The following is a 20,216-nucleotide window of genomic DNA, read 5'->3' as shown; positions in this document are numbered from 1 at the left end:
AATTATTATTCACTAACAAACAAGTTAGCCGATATAGTTCTTCTTATGACAAAAATACAAATGTATTTGAGATTATGTTTGAGTTGCCTATGATTATTCGATATTTCAACTGAATATGTTCAACAGAAAAAATGCAGGTAGCCAGGCGCTTTTTTTTGGATGTGCGTATGTCACCTAAACGTACCTACTTTATTATTGGAATAATGTTATAAAAAATACTGAAAAATCTTAAGTCAGTACCAAATATCTTATTTATATAGAAATACATTTTACTGAATTACTTTATTATATAGAATTTCGTCTTTCAGGGAAATTAAATAATTACAAAATGAATGTTTATAGCTCAGTTTGCCACTATTGCCAATAATTGCCATATGAATAAATTCCCTCCATAGGTACTGAGAGTTATTGTCTGACTCGTTTTAACACATGTCGAAAGACATATTTATTACTCTTTTACAAGCTAAAAGCTCAAGTGGAGCGATCTATGGGCTTCTTGCAGTTTACCAACACGACAATGGCCGAATTGTCCGTATAGGATATTTTTTATTGGCCCGTTCGTCCCAACCTGCCATGTCTTTGGTTTTAAAAATGGCGTATACAAGCTTTTTGTTTGCCGGTGTACGCTGTTGAATACTTTCCAAGACCTCGCGTGTACTCAGACAGGACCTAAACGACGTGAATATGAAATTAAAGTACATGTGTAGGTATATAATCAACGCTGTGGACCCCGTGAACGAAATTTCGTAGCGTTATGGTGAATTAGAATGGTGCCTGTGGCTTGTCAATCTCGCACGTCGTCAGGTTACCCGTTCGTAACGTAAATATCACCCAGAGAGCGTTTTATATTTCAGATATGTCAGCGTCGCAAAACAGTAGATAATGGAGAGTTCAGAAGATGATGCGGGCACAGCGACGAACGCTTCCCGCCGTGCATCGGCGCGGGAAAAGGACGTCGGACTGGCCGAGGACGTCAATGCAACTAGTAGTTTCCAGCAGAAATCATCCGAAGCGCGATTGTCGTGCCAAACACCCGCGATGTCGGAGGACAATTTCGACGGCGATAGCGTTCCGTCGCCGTCGTCGCAGGATGTCAACACGAGCACCGAGGCGATTTTGGATATGATAGATGAAATCGTAGATGGCCCGGACGCGCCGAAACGGTTACCACTAACATCGGAATATGTAGACGCTCTAAACGAAGAATTTGCTACTACCAGTTACAATCTAAATATCATACAGGAATCGGCTAAGAGTGACGGCGAAAACGTCTTACCGTCGCAGTCAGCATCACCTGTCAACAATGCCGAAAGCGAAACACCGCTTCCGGCTAAAGCCGATGCACCAGCCGAATGTTCGACTCACAGTGATAAACCTGCAGAGATCGTAAACACAGGCAGTGTTGATTTACTACCAGCAAGTTCATCTTTGCCTGAGAGTGATGTGAAAGCAGCTTCCCCAGAGGACAGTGTTGTTGCTAATGTGGTACCTGAGACCTCTACCAGCTGCCCACCACCCAATACTCCTTCCAGCAGTGAAGTGCATACTGTGCAAAACTTATCAGACATTAGTGTGTGTGAACCACAGGATCGAACAGTGAAGTGTGTGACATCCAGTGATAACAGAGACAATGTGACTGTTGAAAGTGCAGAATCAACGTCTAGTGATAGTAGTGTTAGTGAAAGTAAGACCTTGTTGGTGGAGCCCCAAGTACGGTCACCACTGAGGCGGAGACTTGTACGGCCTGCGCCAAGTGACAGGAGACCCGACTCAACAGTGTCCTCGACTGTTGATTCTCAGAATGTTAATATTCCAACTACTGAACATATTAGTAGTGAAAATATCACCAAGGATGTGACAAGTTCATCTGATGCCGTGCCCACAATACATGGTAATGTAAAACCAGAAGAGATTAGAAATGTAAGTGAAATTAGTTTCTGCCAAGCAGAGACATCAGTGAGTCCTCCTAAAAAAATTAAGCTTATTAGACAAAAAAATATTACTGGTACTAGTAATATAGAAATACCATTTATCCAAACAAGTGTTTTGACAGAGAAAGAGCAATGTCAATCAACTTCATCAGATAATCTATCTTTACATTTACCCATACCTACAATAGAGTCTACAAATGCTGTTAGTTTATTACAAACACAAGAAAATAATGAGTCCTCAACATTGGATAGTAATTGTCTACCAGATAAAATTATTGAGCCTCCTATAGATAGTGCTGAAAAAATTGGTTCTGATCAACATTCCCAGCCAAGCATAGAGCATAAACTACAACAGTCATCGACAAGAAGCTCTCTCCCAGATGATGAAAGAGCTGTTGGCAAATTACCCAGCATGTGTCCACAAAATTTACCTCAATCACCAATTGAGGCTGAAGTCAAACCATGTGACACCCACCAGGCACTAAGTAGTTTACTAACATCTCATGCAGCAGAACAGCATCAAACACCTGACTTGAAAGATACTTATTTAGAACAGGGTACTGTATGTAATGCAAATAGTGAACACACAGAAATAAATTCTCTAGATGATGGTCAGAAGAGACCTTCATGCCCACTATCATGTACTAATGAAGAACCTAAAAGTGGTGATTCAAGAGAAAATGAAATTCAAGTTAACACTGCTGTGGACTCAAATACCAGACTCCTTGAGGTAAGCAGAAATCAGCTCGAGTCCAGCAGTAGTAGTCTTACATCGCAGAGTATTCAGTTTCAACTAGGCGACAGTGAGCTTGACTCAAAAATTACTGAAACTGAATTAAATGAAAGTGAGTCCAAATCACACAGTAGTAGTTCTGAATTAAACACACTGACTGAATCAAAGCAGAATTTAATCTACACTACACCTGAGCCAGAGTCTAAGAGCACTGATATTGAATGTGACAAATTCTCAAACAGTGGGACAAGTGAATTGAAGGATAATGAGTCTATAGTAACACACAGTGAGACTGAAGGCAGGAATAGTATGTTAGTGGAAAGTAATAAATCTGAGAAAACATACAATGAGCCTGTTAGTTTAACTGTGGAATCTCAGAGTGAGACTACTGACCCTACAAATTTGAGTGTTGAACCTGAGTTGAGAAAAAGTCCACTCTCCAAAAGTATTGAGCCTGAGCAAAACATTGAGCAACTTCCTTCGAACATTGGACCCAGTAAGAATATTGAATTGGTTCCTGTCAATGTTGAACCTGAGTGTAAGCAGAGTGAACCTTCATGTACAAGTATTCAGTCTGAGCTTAAAATCAATGAATGTGTTTCTCCAAATGTCGAGCCCGAGACAAAAAGTGTTGAACCCCAATCTATAAGTGTTCACACTGGGTCTGAGATAGAAAGCAATGAGCCTCAATCTATAACCATTGAATCGGGCCTAAAAAGTAGTAAATCTGTTCCTGCAAGTGTTGAGCCTGAGCAAGACAGTAACAAGGCTCATACAATGCACATTGATTGTGAAGATAAAGGTAGTGGACCAGTTCCTGCGAGCATTGGGCCTGAGCAAGAAAATAACAAACCTTATGCAACAAACATTCAATGTGAGGTAAAAAGTAGTAAACCTCTTCCTGCAAGTGATGAGCCTGAACAGGAAATTACTGAGCCTCATAAAGTGAACATTGAATGTGCAGTTGAAAGGAGTGAACCAGTTCCTGCAAGCATTGAACCAGAGCAAGAAATAAACAAGCCTCAGACAATGAACATTGAAAGTGCAGATAAAAGTACTGAGCCAGTTTCTGCAAGCATTGAACCTGAGCAGGAAATTAACGAGCCTCATAAAATGGTCATTGAATGTACAGTTAAAAGTAGTGAATCTGTTCTTGCAAAGGTTGAGCCTGAGCAGGAAACTAACAAGCCTTATACAATGGATATGGAATGTGAAGTTAAAAGTAGTGAACCTGTTCTTGCAAGCATTGAGCCTGAGCAAGAAATAAACAAGCCTCAGACAATGAACATTGAATGTGCAGTTAAAAGTACTGAACCTGTTCCTGCAAACATTGAACCTGAGCAGGAAATTACTGAGCCTCATACAATGAACATTGAAAGTGCAGTTAAAAGTACTGAACCTGTTCCTGCAAGCATTGAACCTGAACAGGAAATTACAGAGCCTCATACAATGAACATTGAAAGTGCAGTTAAAAGTACTGAACCTGTTACTGCAAGCATTGAACCTGAACAGGAAATTACAGAGCCTCATACAATGAACATTGAAAGTGAAGTTAAAAGTAGTGAACCTGTTTCTGCAAGCATTGAGTCTCAGCAAGAAAATAACAAGCATACAACAATCATTCAATGTGAACTTAAAAGTAGTGAATCTGTTCCTGCAAAGGTTGAGCCTGAGCAGGAAATTAACCTGCCTCAAACCATGAACATTGAATGTGAAGTTAAAAACAGTGAATCTGTTTCTACAAGCGTAGAGCCTAAGCAAGAAAGTAACGAGCCTCACACAAGTGACATTGAATGTGCAGTTAAAAGTAGTGAACCTGTTCCTGCAAGCATTGAGCCAGAGCAAGAAATCACTGAACCTCATTCTGTAAATATTGAACATAAACTTAAAACCAATGAAGCTGTATCAATAAGTGTGGAACCTGAGACAAAGAATAATCTGCATGGCTCAACAAGTACAGAGCTTCAATCAGCCCGTAATGAGCCTGTGGCTGTGAGTAACCAACAGAGCCTAACCAGTAATGAACATGTCTCTATGACTATTGAGCCTGAGCTTAAGAACAAAGAGATTTTTCCAATGGATGTTGAGCCTGTGTTAGAAAGCAATCAGTTGGTGTCATTGAATATCTGCAACGAGGTAAACTGCAGTGACTCTGTCTCCTTAAGCAGTGATTCTAAAAGCCAAGACCAAAGTAGAGAAATGGTTAAATGCTCTGATGCTTCATTATTAAAGACTGATTGTGAATTGAAGAGCAGGAAACATGAATCAACAGTCACTGAGTCTGAAACAACAGCTACACTTAAATCTGAAGATGAAAAGCTCATTACAAGCAGTAGTAACCAAGAATCAAAAAGCGATCTCCAGTCAAATAGAAACAAACAAATCAATGAGATTGAGTCGGTAGAACATAATTTGATAGAAAGTCATATTGAGTCAAAGGCAACTTTTATTGAATCAGAGAGCACTACTTATAAATCTAACAAGAAGGAACATGAAGTAAAGGAACCTAAAATTAAGACTAATGAACCTGAATCAAGCAGTATTGACCTCAAATCGAGAAGCAGTAAACCAGAATCAATGAGTGTTCAGCAAGTTTCAGAACAGGAATCTGAGAGCAGTCAGCCTGAGTCAACAAGTACAGAGCTTGAATCAGGTAACAATGCAATTGAAGCAATGAGCACTGAGCATGAACCTGAGCATATTAAGGTTGAATCATGCTTACCTGAACCAGCTAAGTCAGATACTAGTAATGAACATCCACAAGAGGATCAAAAGAAAGTTCCACCTATTAAACTAAATTTGTCAAGGACTTCTATGTCGAGTCAGTCTGAATCCAAATTAGAAGTTGGTCTTAGCAGTATTAACAAAAGCAATGCAACTCCTGAAGAGTCAGATTCTACAAAACAGGTCCCAAAATTAACAATCAAATTGAAACAACCCGAATCACCTGTTCCTAAGGTTACAATAAAACCTATTAGGCCACCTGACGATGAAATGGACAATGTACAGCAGGTTCCTTGCATAACCAAGCTAAATATTAAGCCTATTTTAAAACCAGTAGAAAATGTTAATGATAAATCAATGAAGGCGCAGTTAGACAGTGATAATAAAGATACCAAACAAGGTACTTCAGAACAACTACCTTGTATCACTAAATTAAATATCAAACCCATTCTGAAACCACCAGAGAAGATAAATGACATTCACAGAAAATCTAGCAGCAGTGAAATATCAGAATCGGAATGTTCCGAGAATGATGAAACCACTAGCACATCAGATCAGGCATCAGCTTCTGATCACGGATCTTCAGATGTTGTTCCAAAAGTTACGATAAAACTTGGGAAACCAGGCACTGAAAGTGAAGGGAAATTTTACACAGAGAAAAATGTACCCAAACTAACAATAAAAGGTATTCAACAGGATGAAAAACTTATCATTAGTCAATCAGATGATACTCAACCAGAAAAGGTACCTAAGCTTACAATTAAAACTGTAACAAAAACAGAGGGTCAGCCACTTAGCCCAAAATTGACTATCAAACCTTTGAAACCACCTGATAACCTTAATAAGGAAGGAGAAATACCTAAACTTAAAATATCTACTGAGTCATATTCTACTACTGAAAGTAAAGAAAGTCCACATGTGCCTAAAATTACAATTAAACCTGTAACAAAAATGGATGCTGAACCTAGAACACCGAAAAAATCCACAGCCTTGTGTGATAGCCCTGAACATATCCCTGTAGTAACAAAGCTGAACATCAAGCCTATATTAAAACCTATAGATAGTGGAGAATCTTCTGAGGGCTTTGATGACACAGTTCCTGTAATTTCCAAATTAAATATAAAACCTGTAATAAAGCCTAAAGATAATGATGTAGATTCTAGTGTAGATGATGTACCTAAAATTACTAAATTAAATATTAAACCATTAAAAAATCCTGAGGATAACTCTTCAGAAGAAAAAGACTGTGATGAATTGAATGCTGACATTGAAGAAAATAGTATACCTGTTGTTACTAAAATTAATATTAAGCCTATTGTTAAGCCTCAACAAGAAGAAAAAGAAAAGGACTCTGAAAACTTATCATCTGAGACAGGGAATTCAAGTGATGATAACACTGATCATATACCTGTTGTTACAAAACTGAACATAAAACCTATCATTAAACCAGATGAACTGCAAGAGTCATCTAAATCAATTTCATCAAATGAGCCAAGCATTCCTATTGTAACTAAATTAAATATTAAACCCTTGGTAAAACCAGGAGAGAGCTCACCCTCATCTCCTAAAAAGGAACACTCCAAAATTGATGTTCATAGTACTAACATACCAGTTGTGACTAAACTGAATATAAAACCCGTTCTTCGACCTGAAGAGGCAGACTCTCAAAGATCAAAAGATGACAATGAAGAGAAATCAACAAAGAATCCTCCTTTAGTCATGAAGATTAACATGAAATCTGTGACGGAAAATTACAACCACGAAAGTTCTCATAATGAACACACTTCTAATTATGTAAGTGATGGATTGTTAAGTATTGCTCCTAAAATGACCAAAACTTCAAATGAAGTACAACAATCGTTGGCAAACAAGGAACATAGAAGCTGTGAGCCAGATTCCGTTAATGTTGGTTTAGAATCTAAAATTATTGCACATTCTCCAGTAGAAAAATCACTCAAACAAAACTGTGTACCTGAATCCTTTCAAAAGAATGAAGAAAACGATGATAGATATGCGGCAAATAAAAAGTCTAGTTTAAACACTATGATCAAGAAACCCAAGCTATGTGATGGTGCTCAAGAAAAGCAGCATTCTCCTAAAATGGCGACAGTTACAAAATGCGATTCTATATACGCGTCATCCGCACTATATGATGCAAGTGTAACAAAGGAAAGTAAAGTTGGAGTAACTAATGAAACTCATTCTAATCCAGAACATAAAAATATAAATTATAGATCTATAGATTCAACTGAGTCTGCTGTGAAGCAACCATTTAGTAAACAAAAAGTATCTTCTGTACAAAACTGCACTTTATTAAAAAAACTTTTAGAGAACACAAGAGATAGCATGGACAAAAGCCTTGAGTTGTCTCATGTTCGAAATTGTGCTGATAGATCTGAATCAACAAGTCAAAATGTAAATAGAGAGTCTATTGTTGAATCTGGCTTAGAAAAGACTACTTCGAGAAACATTGAGGGTAGCATTGACAGAAAGCGAACTCTTACTCCTGACAAATTAAACGATCTTAATATAACTGAAACAAAGAAATCACATTCAATACAAGAACTATCAGAGAAAGTAAATGAAAGTGTTACAAAACCTTTGGAAATAACTATTTCTGACAAAATTACCAACCAAAGTTCTGGACAAGATTCCCCCAGGATAATATTAAAAATAAATAAGACTGATCATGGTCCATCTGCGAAAATAATTACTGAAGATGTAAAAAGGCCTGATACCCTCCAGCATTATGCAGAAAATACTCAAGATAATGTTAATGATAAGCAAAGTCCAAAAAGACATATAGCAAATAGTAGAAGAAAACAAACAGCAGACACAACATTAAATCTTTCTACCGGAAAAAGATTACGGAGTTCGAGGATTGTTGAAAACACAGAAAAGTCTCAAGTCAAGCGTAATATTGGCAAGAGGCCGTCGAATACAGAAACCACCCCTTCACCAAACAAAGAGTCTGAGCTGTCTATACTACAATCTAAAAGATTAAAATTAGGCCAATTGTTATCAAGTCAAAGCAATAAGTCTCTAAATATTTCTCCTGTTTCACCTTCACAAACATCACCAACAAAAACTAACTTAGAATCGAAACCAGCCGTAAAAACTGTTAATCATTCACTTTTGAATAACGAAAATTGCTCTAAGAATGGCAATTCGAAGCTTCATAATATTTTGTCCAATTTGCAAGCAAAACAAATGCAAACATTGTCTTACAATAATATGAATTGTTCTGAGAAAACCCCAACTGTGTCGTCAGACACGGAATGTAACGCCTCAATGAGTAGCTCAGATACAACAGATATACCTCCTGTAGAAAACTCGCATCCTGAACTGCAGCAGATGATTATAAACGAAAACTCAGACTTCCGCGATTTAACGGGACCGGAGGACACTTCTCAAGATCCTCTAGAAGTAGACTCCGTTAAACCTACGGAAGTGATACCCGAAGTCGTAGACATTCCCAAGCCAGTGGAATTAACTCCGCAACCAAAGAAGCGCGGTCGACCACGGAAGTTGCCGGTGTCGGAGGGAGCAAAGCCCGCTGTCGTTACGCTACCGGTGCCCGCTCTCGAAGAACGACCACAGCGATCGCTTCGATTAATGCGGTAAGCTCACACTTTCTTACTACTTCCACTGTTACTCGTCTTGTCATATACTTATCCATATTCTTAACAATTACATATTCAACGCAATTAATGCCTATCTCTTTTTGCTGTTCAATTTGCAGAGACCGACCTACTATTCTTCTAAAACCACGTGGGGGACGAGGTCGCGGTCGTGGGGGCCGGAGATCGGCGGCTACACCTCCCGCAGAGCCTGAGCCCGTCACCATCACCGAGCCCTCGCCCGAGGAGCAAACTGACGAGCGACCTACCGTCGATATTGATCCGATGAGTTCAAGAATAAAGCTGCCGCGAATGACGGAAGCTCTTGACAAAATGCCTTCAGTATGCACAACGCCTTTATCTAGTAGGCGACGTAACTCATCTGGAACATTTTCTTCGGGCGAGGCGTCGGAACTTAAAGTCGCGCTAGAGAATTCGCCATCAAAGGTTGACGAATTTCCTAAATCACCGGAACCAGGTGGTTCCGGGAGAGGCCGAGGCGGGCGTGGTAGTCGTGGTGGTCGCGGACGTACGCCTCGCGGCCGTGGTCGAGGGAGGGGTGGGGGTCGTGGTGCTATGTACATGAAAGTAAGTACCAAGAGTGTAAAGACCAGTGTGTCATAGACTTATTAGCTAATGTTTATGTAATTTCATTCTTTTATTTGACTACTAAAACTTTTTTTTTTGTTTCATTGTAGGAGACTATGGGAATCTACGGGCGAGTGTGTGGGCCAGCTACAACTACGGTTCAGTTATTCGAGGAAGAAACTTGTATGATGGACGATAATGCAACCCCTGCTAAGTGAGTATCTATAATTGCCATAACAGAAAACATTACATACTTACAAAAAAATGTGCAAAATATTGTTAGCCTTGTCGAGTTACATAATTCTAACTTGTTATTTTTTTTTGTATTTTAGGCCATCGCATTTACTTGATGAAGACTCGCAAAGTTCAGTCAAAAGTTCGACAAATGAGAGCAGCAAAATGAAGAAATCAAAATTTGCCGATTTGTTTGACAGGTACCGTAAAATGTTTAGTTTTGTCTATATTATCAAATATGTAATAATAAAGTTTGAGATCAGAATGTCCTCAAATAATATAAATATTACTATTTTTAATTTCCAGTAACAAAGTTTGGACGGCCGCGGATGTCAAGGAATATACGTGGCCGCCACCCGATAAGGCTGATGGGGAACAAAAGGTACAATTAATTTAGTTTATTGAAACGTGCTGAAAAAAATCACAAAGACGTTATGGTATATATGTCTTATTTTATCAATCATATAAGGCAAACTTCGATTGTAACAAAAATGCGGGTTCGGTTATATACCGTAACCTGGCTGAACTGCTGATCCGATTGTGGTAAAATTTTGGTAATTTGGTCATGTCAATTTTGATCATGGTAAAATAGTAATAATTTACGAGTTATGAACAAGCGGAGGTGTGCAAGCCAGTCTCGACAATTTTGTTTAGCTTTATTTGAACTTGATTGCAGGTGATGATGATACAGGAGCAAGTAGCAATGTTCTTAGGAGTGAAAAGCTTTAAGCGGCGCTACCCTGAGCTCAAACGACGAACAATAGGTGGCGAGGAAAGAGACTTTGTACTAAGTAAAGGTCTCGTTACAGAAGCTCTTTGTGATCTTGGTAAGTTGTTGTATTAAGTGATTAGCTGTAGTTATTTCTATTCGAACTAAACTATATATTTAACTATGTATTTCAATGACTTTTTACGCTTTTATTTAGAATATAAATATCTTATATCTATATAATATGATCAAGATATATTCTAACTTTGGTTGTTACCAAACTCATACTGTATGGACATGGACAATAATAAAAGTAATTAATATCGCCAATATAATCTTTATACAGGGATCACGGCGGTAGACGCTAGCGAAGTTTTGGACATAATGTTGTCCGATTACCCGCACAAATACGAGGAGTTTCGGTCGTACCAGCGTACGAGGCAGCTAACCGAAGCCCCCGAGGAGCCGGCGGAGGAACCGAAACCCGAAGAGAAACCGACCAAGGCGGACGCGAAGCCGGAGCGACCCGTCGAGTCGAAGCCCGAGTTACCGAAGGTCGACCCGGAGAAGACTCGACAGGTGCCCAGATTCGATCTTAGACATATTAAAAAAGCTACGTCTCACACGCGTAGACGGTTCACATTTTTAAAACCCTAAAATGATATTCGACTAAACGCTCGCATGCGTCGCGATCGCGTGCCTACCGTGAAGTAACGCAGCGTGTGCGCGCAGGACATGGCGGCGGCGGCCATCGCGTCGGCGAGCGAGTGGAACACGCGCGCCAACGCGCTGCGGCGCGGCGCCTGCGCCGACCTGCAGTCGCTCACCGTGCTGCGGCCGCGCCCCGCGCCCGCCGCGCCGCGCCGCGCGCACCTGCGCCCGCCCGCCGGCTTCTACCCGCACGCGCTGCTGCCGGGCCAGTACCAGCACTCCTACCGCGTCTACACGCCCGACCAGCTCAGGTACGCCGACCGATCCTACGATATCTGTGTTTAACCTTATCCGACTCGACGCCCGATACATGGGTGTATCTCTTACACCTCCGCTTACACCTTCGGATACTACGGGTGTGATATTATGTATTGATTCAAAGCGTTAACGTTCTAGTGTCGCTCGTCACGCAAGTATCGTTCGTTTTGCAGGTACTTCCCTCTTAACACGGCGTTGGCGGCGCCGCCCGCGCCCGTGTCGACTACGGACTGGAGCTCGGAATCTGAGCCCGACTGGGGCTCGAGGTGTTCGTCCTCGGACGACTCCGATGCGCCCACTCATCATTCCGCCAAGGTATGACTTCGGCTTCCTCTGTTTATTTTGCAAATATAGTCATAAAGACCCTAACATTTATTGTGTATTGTAGAACTAAGTGAGATACGCACTCACACATGCTATTTTGTGGCCTTTTACTGTTTTATAATTAGTGCGTAATTGTAATTTTTACGAAAAAAAAAAATAGGCTCAAATCTACAACAATGATTAAAATGAGGCGTAAAGAGAAGTAGTACGCCTACAAACAGCCGTCCGACGAGCCCGCCGGCTTTACCAACACGAGGTCACCATTATAAGGGATTTCTGAATTTCCCTAATATAGAATATGGTGAATATGATCTATCGTCATTTAGATTATCACATGAACACTAATGATTGCAGCGTAAGAAACTGACAAAAGTGAAGCGTAGCAGTCAGCCGGAGGCGCCGAGCGGGGCCGGCGCGGGCGGCGGGCGCGACGAGCTGCGCGACGAGCCCGTGGACACGTGCCGCGTGTGCCACCTGCGCCTCGAGGCCAACCGCAAGTACACGCACGAGCGCTTCCTCGTCTGCGCCAACTGCAACGCCAAGCGTGAGTACCGGACTGCGTAGGGAAATCGATAATAATTGTTATGTTTACCTAGACTCCTTCCCATTATTTTACATAGTCACTCGAGTGTTCTACATTCTAGAAAATAACATTCTCGTTGGACGTCTAACCATAGAATATCTAGTATTTCAGACATTAATTAACAATACTAATTTTGATTACGAAAGATTCGTCGGGTTAAGTGTTAGTGTATCGTTTACAGTGCACCCTTCGTGCCTGGATCTGAGCGCGGACACGATCCGCAAGTGTCGCGAGTACGCGTGGCAGTGCCCCGAGTGCAAGACGTGCTGCTCGTGCCGCCAGTCCGCCGACGACGACAACATGCTGTTCTGCGACCTCTGCGACCGGGGCTTTCACATCTACTGCGTCGGATTAGACACTGTGCCCACCGGTATGATGTCCTTTTCTTTTTTAGTCTACGGAGATCAGAGACGCCGCGCACAAGGTGCTATAGCTCTTAATTCGATCTGGAGCGATTCGATGTTGTTTGTTTTTCGATGATGTCGGTGACGTGAGAGATGAAAAATAAATAACTCTCATACGAGTCTTACGAACTCGATCTATATGATCTCCGTGTCTCGGAGCACAGTCTGAGGCACGGACGCAAAGACAGAACGCAAACCGATTAATATCGAGACATAATATCGACCACCGAAATAAGCTACACCGACACCGACTTCTCTGACACGCGTACCGAACGGTACCTCTCCTACGCAAACACGTGAACAACGACGCAGCAACAGTTCGGCGGTAACAGCGTTTCAACCCGGTTGCAGGTCGGTGGCACTGCGTGGAGTGCGCCATCTGCAAGTCGTGCGGCGCGCGCTCGCCGGGCGGGCCCGAGGGGGCCGCGGGGCCCGCGCCCGCCGCGCCCGCCGACTGGCACCACCAGACGCGGCGCGGGCCCGGCGGACACAAGGTGTACTCGCACTCGCTGTGCACGCCCTGCGCCAGGTCAGTACCGCCGCGAGCGCGCCGTGCCTGACGCCCCTCGCCGCCCGCACCGCCCCCGCACCAGACCACTACATAGCCATAAATAGCGTTAACTTAATACGATTTTGAGTTTATTACGATTAGATTCATATTTTGATATCGGTCGGACGAGTCGGTTATGAAATACCGATGTATCTAAATTTTATTTTGAGCCATCCGAAATTGTATATAAAATAAGGTCCGAGAAGAAGACTACCAAAATTTTGTGCACGGTGAGCGTCTGGCACGGACGCGTTGGCATTTTTTGCTCACTAATTCCTTGGTGATTATTCCTTTACTCTAGTTTACTGAGTAGGTAGGTTTTATTAATATAATTATAGTATCCGTGCATTCTATTTGCCTTCGTAATTTAATTGTGACTGATGTCACCAAAACCGGACAGTTTAATAATTAATCTAGAATTTTAGAAATTGCGATACATGTAAGCAATTGTTACTTTATAAATCATAGGGGAACACAGGAAAATTATATATGTATTTTTGGTATATTTAGGTATATATAGTCTAGGTAATACAGACAGATAGTAGATAATAACCAGTTACTCACTCTGCAATATCTTATTAGCATTATACTAATTATCATCAGAATAATAAGCTATTGTTTAATCAAGGATGTTGGAAAGTAGACTTTCCGAACAATAAAAACTGCAGTTTGTATTGATTTACTCGTATTGGTGTCACTGTGCTAGATTCTTCACTCGCCAACGTACAATCAATGTAACGGCTAACAATAGGTTGGCCCGGCAGCTGTTATGAAACATTAATATCGCTGACACAGTCTCGTGAAGAATCGATGTTTTACTTTACACACTCCTAACTTGGATTAATGTTACCTTGAGTCAGCTTTTTTAGGTAGGCCACATCTGCGTATGGAACTTCTGAACACATAAAATAAAATGATTCCATATTATTTTTCAAGTATTGCCAAGAGGGGCCCCTACAAAACGTGAACACAATCAGTTTGCCAAAGCAAGATGAGTGTATCCGGGGACGCAAACGAAAGTACAGAGTTTTATACAAAGCCATTCCACAATTGTTTTATGTGTACATTGTTTATTAATGGTCTTGGTAGTAGATGTGTGTTGACGTCACCTCATGCGTGTTTGTTGTGGACTAACACAGATCATGCGTGTTGTCTCGACGTGCTCACTCTGTCGACATCGCTTTGTCTCTCGTATCTCGTAGCATTTTGGTCCCCGCAGAATGTTTACTTTTGCCCCAACGCAGCGTTCTTACTCAGCGCACATCCCCGTATTACTATATAAGTTGCATGCCATTCCCTAATAGATATAAGTTTATTATTTATGCATATTTGAAGAATGTTTGTTGATTGTTATAATATATTAATAATTTATTTTAACTTTGTATATTTGATGTATAAATCTAATCATTTGCAAACAGTCTTCACAGAAAGAACAGCAAAGTGGATTATTTACGCAAAGCACCAATGTTTGGTATATGGGACTCACTTGCTAAAGCACTGTGGATATTCTATTCTCTTTGATCAAAAATCTAAAAACAAACCTGGGCGTACTTTCATGTAGAAAGATAAAACCAACTTTACTGTTCCTCTTATTTTATTGATAATTATTTTTTATACTTTCATTTATATGTTAATTGATGCAATACACTAGGTAGTTGATAACTTTTTGTCCTATATGTATATTTGTTTGTTTATTTGGGTTGTACTGCGTCAATTAGGCTCGATCATCAGTGACAATGGGTGTCGACATCGCATCAGTCATCTGCAGTTTTCTGCGACTAACTCACATACATATGTCATACTGTTAACTAACACGGGCGTAGTTCCATCTGACTCCCCAGTGCGTAAACTAACTCGACTTTATGTTTGTTATTTGTCTTCCGGCTCGACATTTTTGAAGGTCATATAATTATTTTTGCTGTTACATCAGTGTCTATATACAAGACATCGTTGGGACTGTTAGATCAGTGTTCTTTCATTTCTAATCCCTTCAAATCGTCGTCTGTCGTGTAACTAAGAACATTTCCAAGTAAAGTTCGGTTAATTTCGAACGGCACACGAGTAACGCTCGAAGACGACGGGAGTCGGGCGCTCGGAAGACAAGCAAGGAACATGAGACGTATGAATGAAGCGAGACCGTCCAAGGCAGCGGGGTTTCGGTGTTGATACTAATGGCGTGTTTCTGTGTTCCGGTGCTTGTGCGCGTACGGTCCGTATGTGTGTGTGCGTGCGTGCGTAGGGCGTATCGCATCGGTCGCTACTGCCCGCTCTGCGAGCGCTCCTTCATCGGCCCGAAGGGGACCATGCAGCTCGTCATATGTAAGCTCTGCGATAGGCAACTGCATCAAGGTACGTCACTACTCCCACACGTAGAACGCATCGCTTGCCGCCCACCAGGCCAGGCGCGACCACAGACTGAGTGCTCATGCATATTACGCATTCACTTGCGACACTTGTTTATGTTTGTTATCGACCATCACCGACAAAGAAAAATTACTTTAGTGCTCGATGGTCCTTTGCAACGTTGTCGTTGATGGTCAATATAAATAAGTAAGTTTCAGACGGGTCGTGCCTAATCTGGTGCGGTTTTCTGAAAGTGAGGATACGTTTTTTATGTTCATTGTCTGAAAACCGCTTATAGATTGCGCTTATTACTCGTACAGTATGGAAGTGCGCTATGCATGCAGTAGTTACGTAAAAAATGTTATTCTCACGTTATGCGCTTTACATCTTTCATTATTGTCATGTTACATAGACCCGTCTCCATAAACATTATGTAGCTTTGTATGTATGTATATGTTATGCTTATTTCCATTTATATCGCTACATTCTGTAACAGTCCACTACTGTGCTACCTGTCATGATTGCCTATAAAGGAACATATACAAATTATCCTGATACATTCGTAAAACACGGTTCGCCGTCCAATAATATCATACATAATCGAAATATATATTATACCGATAGGGAGCTTTTGTTTTTGTTAGATGTGTTTAGATGACAACGTATAGGTGAACGCATGATGTATAATACACAGTAAGCAATGATCCGCCTCAATTAGAAAATAGCTGAAAATATTGGGTCGCCAACACGAAAGGTTATCGAAACTTGCCGATTTGTGTGTGCCATGCATTGTCGTGTATTAGGTGTAGGTTAAGGGCTCGACTGCGAGTCGTAACCGGCATGGGGCCAAAGGGAATATATTATGTAGCTTAGGTACGTATGAATATAATTAGTAACCATAATAATTGTATGTCTCGCCCCGACGCTGACGCTGTTCGCTCCCGAAAGTTATTATTTATCTTGTCATCCCTAAAGTGTAAGAACTACACGACACAGAATGAACAAAAAATGGGATAGGAAGACAAATTTCATAAATATTGAAGATATTGTAATTTATTAAAATCTACTACTTGATTTAATTTCGTTTTTGAAATAGCATAATTTCAATATTGAGTAAAGATCTATTTATAAAAAAGGCATGTGGCTTTTCAATTAAACGTAATATCTTCACTATTTAATATGGTTTCCCACCATAGCCCGACTAATACCTGTCTGTACATTTAAATGACTCGTGTTTTAACAGCCATAAGCTACAAATAGTTATGAATATTGTAAGTTTTAAATCTAATTCTTACAAAAAAGGACCGACTTCAAAACTAAGTTTTGTTGGTATTACGGAAACAAAATTACAGTAACATCAATGTAGACTAATTATGCAAATTGAAATACGACCATATGGGAAGTACCAGCTTTAATAAAAAGTTATGAGGTATCAAAAGTAAAAATACAAACAACTTAAGAACCTCTTTAAGAAAACTTTTGAAGTCGGCCAAAAATGAGGAAATCTCAATAAGATTTAGTTTTTTATTTTCCCCTTTTTACGTGAATGTGACTGCTCTGGAACTATATGGCGGATAGTTCCGATTAATAAAATTGCAGCATTGTACAATATATTAGGGAGGTATTATTGTGAAAAGTTATAAAAGAAAAGGTTACGCTAAAAGTCAATACTTTGTGTTCACAGTTTTATTATTGTTCTCATGTTTCTGGGAACACTCTTCTGTACTCAGCAACAATTTCAAAGGATATATGTAAATAAGAATAAAAAAGAATCAGAGAAGCCAGCACGCTTAAAATTTTAATTATTATCCAATAATTGTGTGAAGCTTTCACAATTATGACACGTAATTATTTTGTGTAATTCTGCATTTTTATTACTTGGAACATTTACTGCTAACCATGATTAGAGTACCACCTCCTAAATCAGCATCAGGTCCTATTCACCTTAGAAAAAAATATTTCTTTCGTGTGTGAATCTATCCGAACACAAAAATCGACAAATATTTAGAATATTTCTTTATTCCTTTCCTTATATACCTATTCTGTGAAGTCGTTCGTTCTTTTAACCATCTCGAACGATAAAAAATTCACTCGGTGAGTCGTAAATAAGTATCGGGAGCGAACACGGTGGGCACCACTACGACCTGCGGGCGGGGCGCACTGACGGGTCCGTTCTGCTGCAGAGTGCGTTAGGCAGACGGTGACGGCGCTCAACGTGCTGGACTACACGTGCGCCGAGTGCCGGCGCGGCGGCATCACGTCGCGCGCCGCGGCCGTGCGCGTGGCGCCGCGCACCATCGCCACGCTGTTCATGGCCAAGCGCCGCTTCAACAAGTACGCGCACCGCCAGTACGTGGCCAGCCGCCTGCGCGAGCTGGCGGGCGCCGACTGCGCCGAGCCGCCCGACGAGCCGCGCGCCTCCGACCCGGAGGACGCGGCCGACCCGCTCGACGTGTCCGCCGACGTGTCCGCCGACCTGTCGGCCGACGTGTCCGCCGACGCGCCCGAGTAGCCTGTAATATATATGTAGCCGTTGTTAGTTCGTATGTAACTCTTATTCGCTTCGGTCCTACGGTTGTAAGGTAAACTGTTACATAAATCTGATTAATATAACGATTAACCGGTAGGCTATGTACGTGTAAGTTGTCGGATAGTGAGGAGATACTAGTTGTATTGTCTATTTGTGTTATCGCTGCGTTTCGTTTCTGTGCGCCGAGATGTGATCGCGACCGAGCGGGAGGAGCCGCGCTCGGAATATTATGTATATTATTATATCCCTAGTGGGAGTTAGACGGTTTGATTTAACAGACGATAAAGATCATAAAAGTGGTTAGATAGATAGCTGTAGATCGCAGGACACTAACATGTAAACTGTACAGTAATTTAATACTAACTTCACTATATGGGTAGCTGGGCAATCATACTATTTTTTAATGTCATAGATCCTGCAAGACAAATTATGTATTGTGTATTCGTCCACGATTGGTTATGTTAAAAGTGATTAGATTATGAGAGATTGTGTAGCTGTGCTGTTATTATACTTTATGAGAGAATTGTGTATGTATGTATGATTTTTCATAACGTGGCCACATGTTCGTTTCTGTATGTGTGACTCTATATTAGAATCTGTAAACGGACATGGGTGTTACTTTTGTCATTTACAAATTAATTAGTTCTCAATAAATGAAGAATAAATGCATACTATAGAAATCTGCCTTTTAATGCATTTCATTTTTGTTTCTAAATTATGTTCGGTCCACATGCTAATAAGACAGTGCGCATTTTTTTTCTCGATATAGTATAACGTTAGATTATGGTTAATTTCGCTTAATAAGGTATTTATTTTAGTTGTACTTTTATATGGATACAGCTGTATACAATCTTATGTCCCAGATAATATTGGAGGAGGATTGTTACATATTCGTAGGGAATTGTGAATTCGTCAGATTGACACTGTGGAGAGACTCTGACACCTAGAATGGATTTTATTTATGATTTGATTGGTATGGTTAAGAAATGTTTCCCCCTAATACGCACTTTATGAAAGTTGTTGATTAATTTCACTATTTAGATTATTTTATAAGAATTTATCGTTTCTGTAGTTTAATTGTACGAATGAAATTCAGCAGCTCTTTCTTTCACGTGACAATTATTATTTTCCTTACTTAATTTCAAAGTACAAAACTGATAGGCTACCTTTATGTACTAATTAACTTGCACTCGTTCTGGAATGCAATATGAACCCAATGAATAAATATAGATTATTATAGAAAGATCAAATAAATTATTTAACTCAGAGTATAGTATGTTTATTTTTCATTATGAGAAATTTATTTATTTATTGCTACGGTGTTACAAAGATAGTATTAAATATAGTTGGAATTGGGTGGTATTGATATCCAGGGCGAAGCCGGAAATGATTGGTCGGACATAAATATATTGTGTACACGCAGGCACAGAGAGCCGCTCTCGGAATACGTAACGTTAGTTCCAACAAGTGTATGCATTTGCTGTACTTACGATATAATCTCTGCGCGCTATCGTCTTTTAACCACTGCTGTGTGCAATTATCCCATAATGTTGTGTATTATATCTTGTATTAGAATTATATTGTGTAAGTGCTGGTGATGACCTTAGTAACTTCATTGAATACTGACACTAACGTATCAATGTTTTAGTTTATAATTATGCTTTGGTTAATATTAATCATAATTTACTTATTAGTGATGACTTTTAAGATAAAATTTATGTCCTCGAAAATCATGATATAAAACTTTTATACAATATACACAACTGATCCCGGTGTGCCTCAACACCGTAATTCGCATTGCTTTATCGACACAGGTGAATTTGTAAGACTTACTTGTAAGAGAATAATGATAACTTTATGTCTACTTAATGCAAGTGTAAACGTTCTAGAAATCTCGCACTGTTCGGTCAATTTTGTAAAAAAAGATAAAATAAATTTTAATTTGAACATTGTTTTTTATTCAACATAAATGTG

General features: G+C 40.3%; 1 protein-coding gene across 4 annotated transcripts; it reads left to right on the top strand.

Moving 5' to 3' along the window:
* The first annotated feature begins 425 nt into the window (after positions 1–425).
* Positions 426–20,189, top strand: e(y)3 (PHD finger protein enhancer of yellow 3). Of its 4 annotated transcripts, XM_076120480.1 has the most exons (15): positions 426–703; positions 855–9,008; positions 9,131–9,596; positions 9,707–9,810; positions 9,929–10,030; positions 10,137–10,212; positions 10,507–10,657; positions 10,886–11,118; positions 11,272–11,501; positions 11,682–11,823; positions 12,187–12,376; positions 12,597–12,785; positions 13,171–13,348; positions 15,609–15,718; positions 17,896–20,189. In XM_076120480.1, exons 2-15 carry the CDS (start codon positions 883–885, stop codon positions 18,222–18,224), a joined length of 10,626 nt encoding a protein of 3,541 aa, XP_075976595.1. In that variant the 5' UTR covers positions 426–703; positions 855–882; the 3' UTR covers positions 18,225–20,189. The 4 variants fall into 4 exon arrangements, 2 of the variants coding, with proteins under 2 accessions (XP_075976595.1, XP_075976597.1); XR_012959682.1 differs by lacking the exon at positions 15,609–15,718 and adding an exon at positions 14,306–14,388 and having other exon boundaries at positions 426–9,008; positions 17,896–18,034; XR_012959683.1 differs by lacking the exon at positions 17,896–20,189 and adding an exon at positions 14,306–14,388 and having other exon boundaries at positions 426–9,008; positions 15,609–15,715.
* Positions 20,190–20,216: the final 27 nt, after the last annotated feature.

This window comes from Anticarsia gemmatalis, chromosome 12 (assembly GCF_050436995.1).
Source record: "Anticarsia gemmatalis isolate Benzon Research Colony breed Stoneville strain chromosome 12, ilAntGemm2 primary, whole genome shotgun sequence".
NCBI classification, from domain to species: domain Eukaryota; kingdom Metazoa; phylum Arthropoda; class Insecta; order Lepidoptera; family Erebidae; genus Anticarsia; species Anticarsia gemmatalis.
Note: the sequence above shows the minus strand (reverse complement) of the source record. Positions and strands in the feature narration are given on the sequence as shown.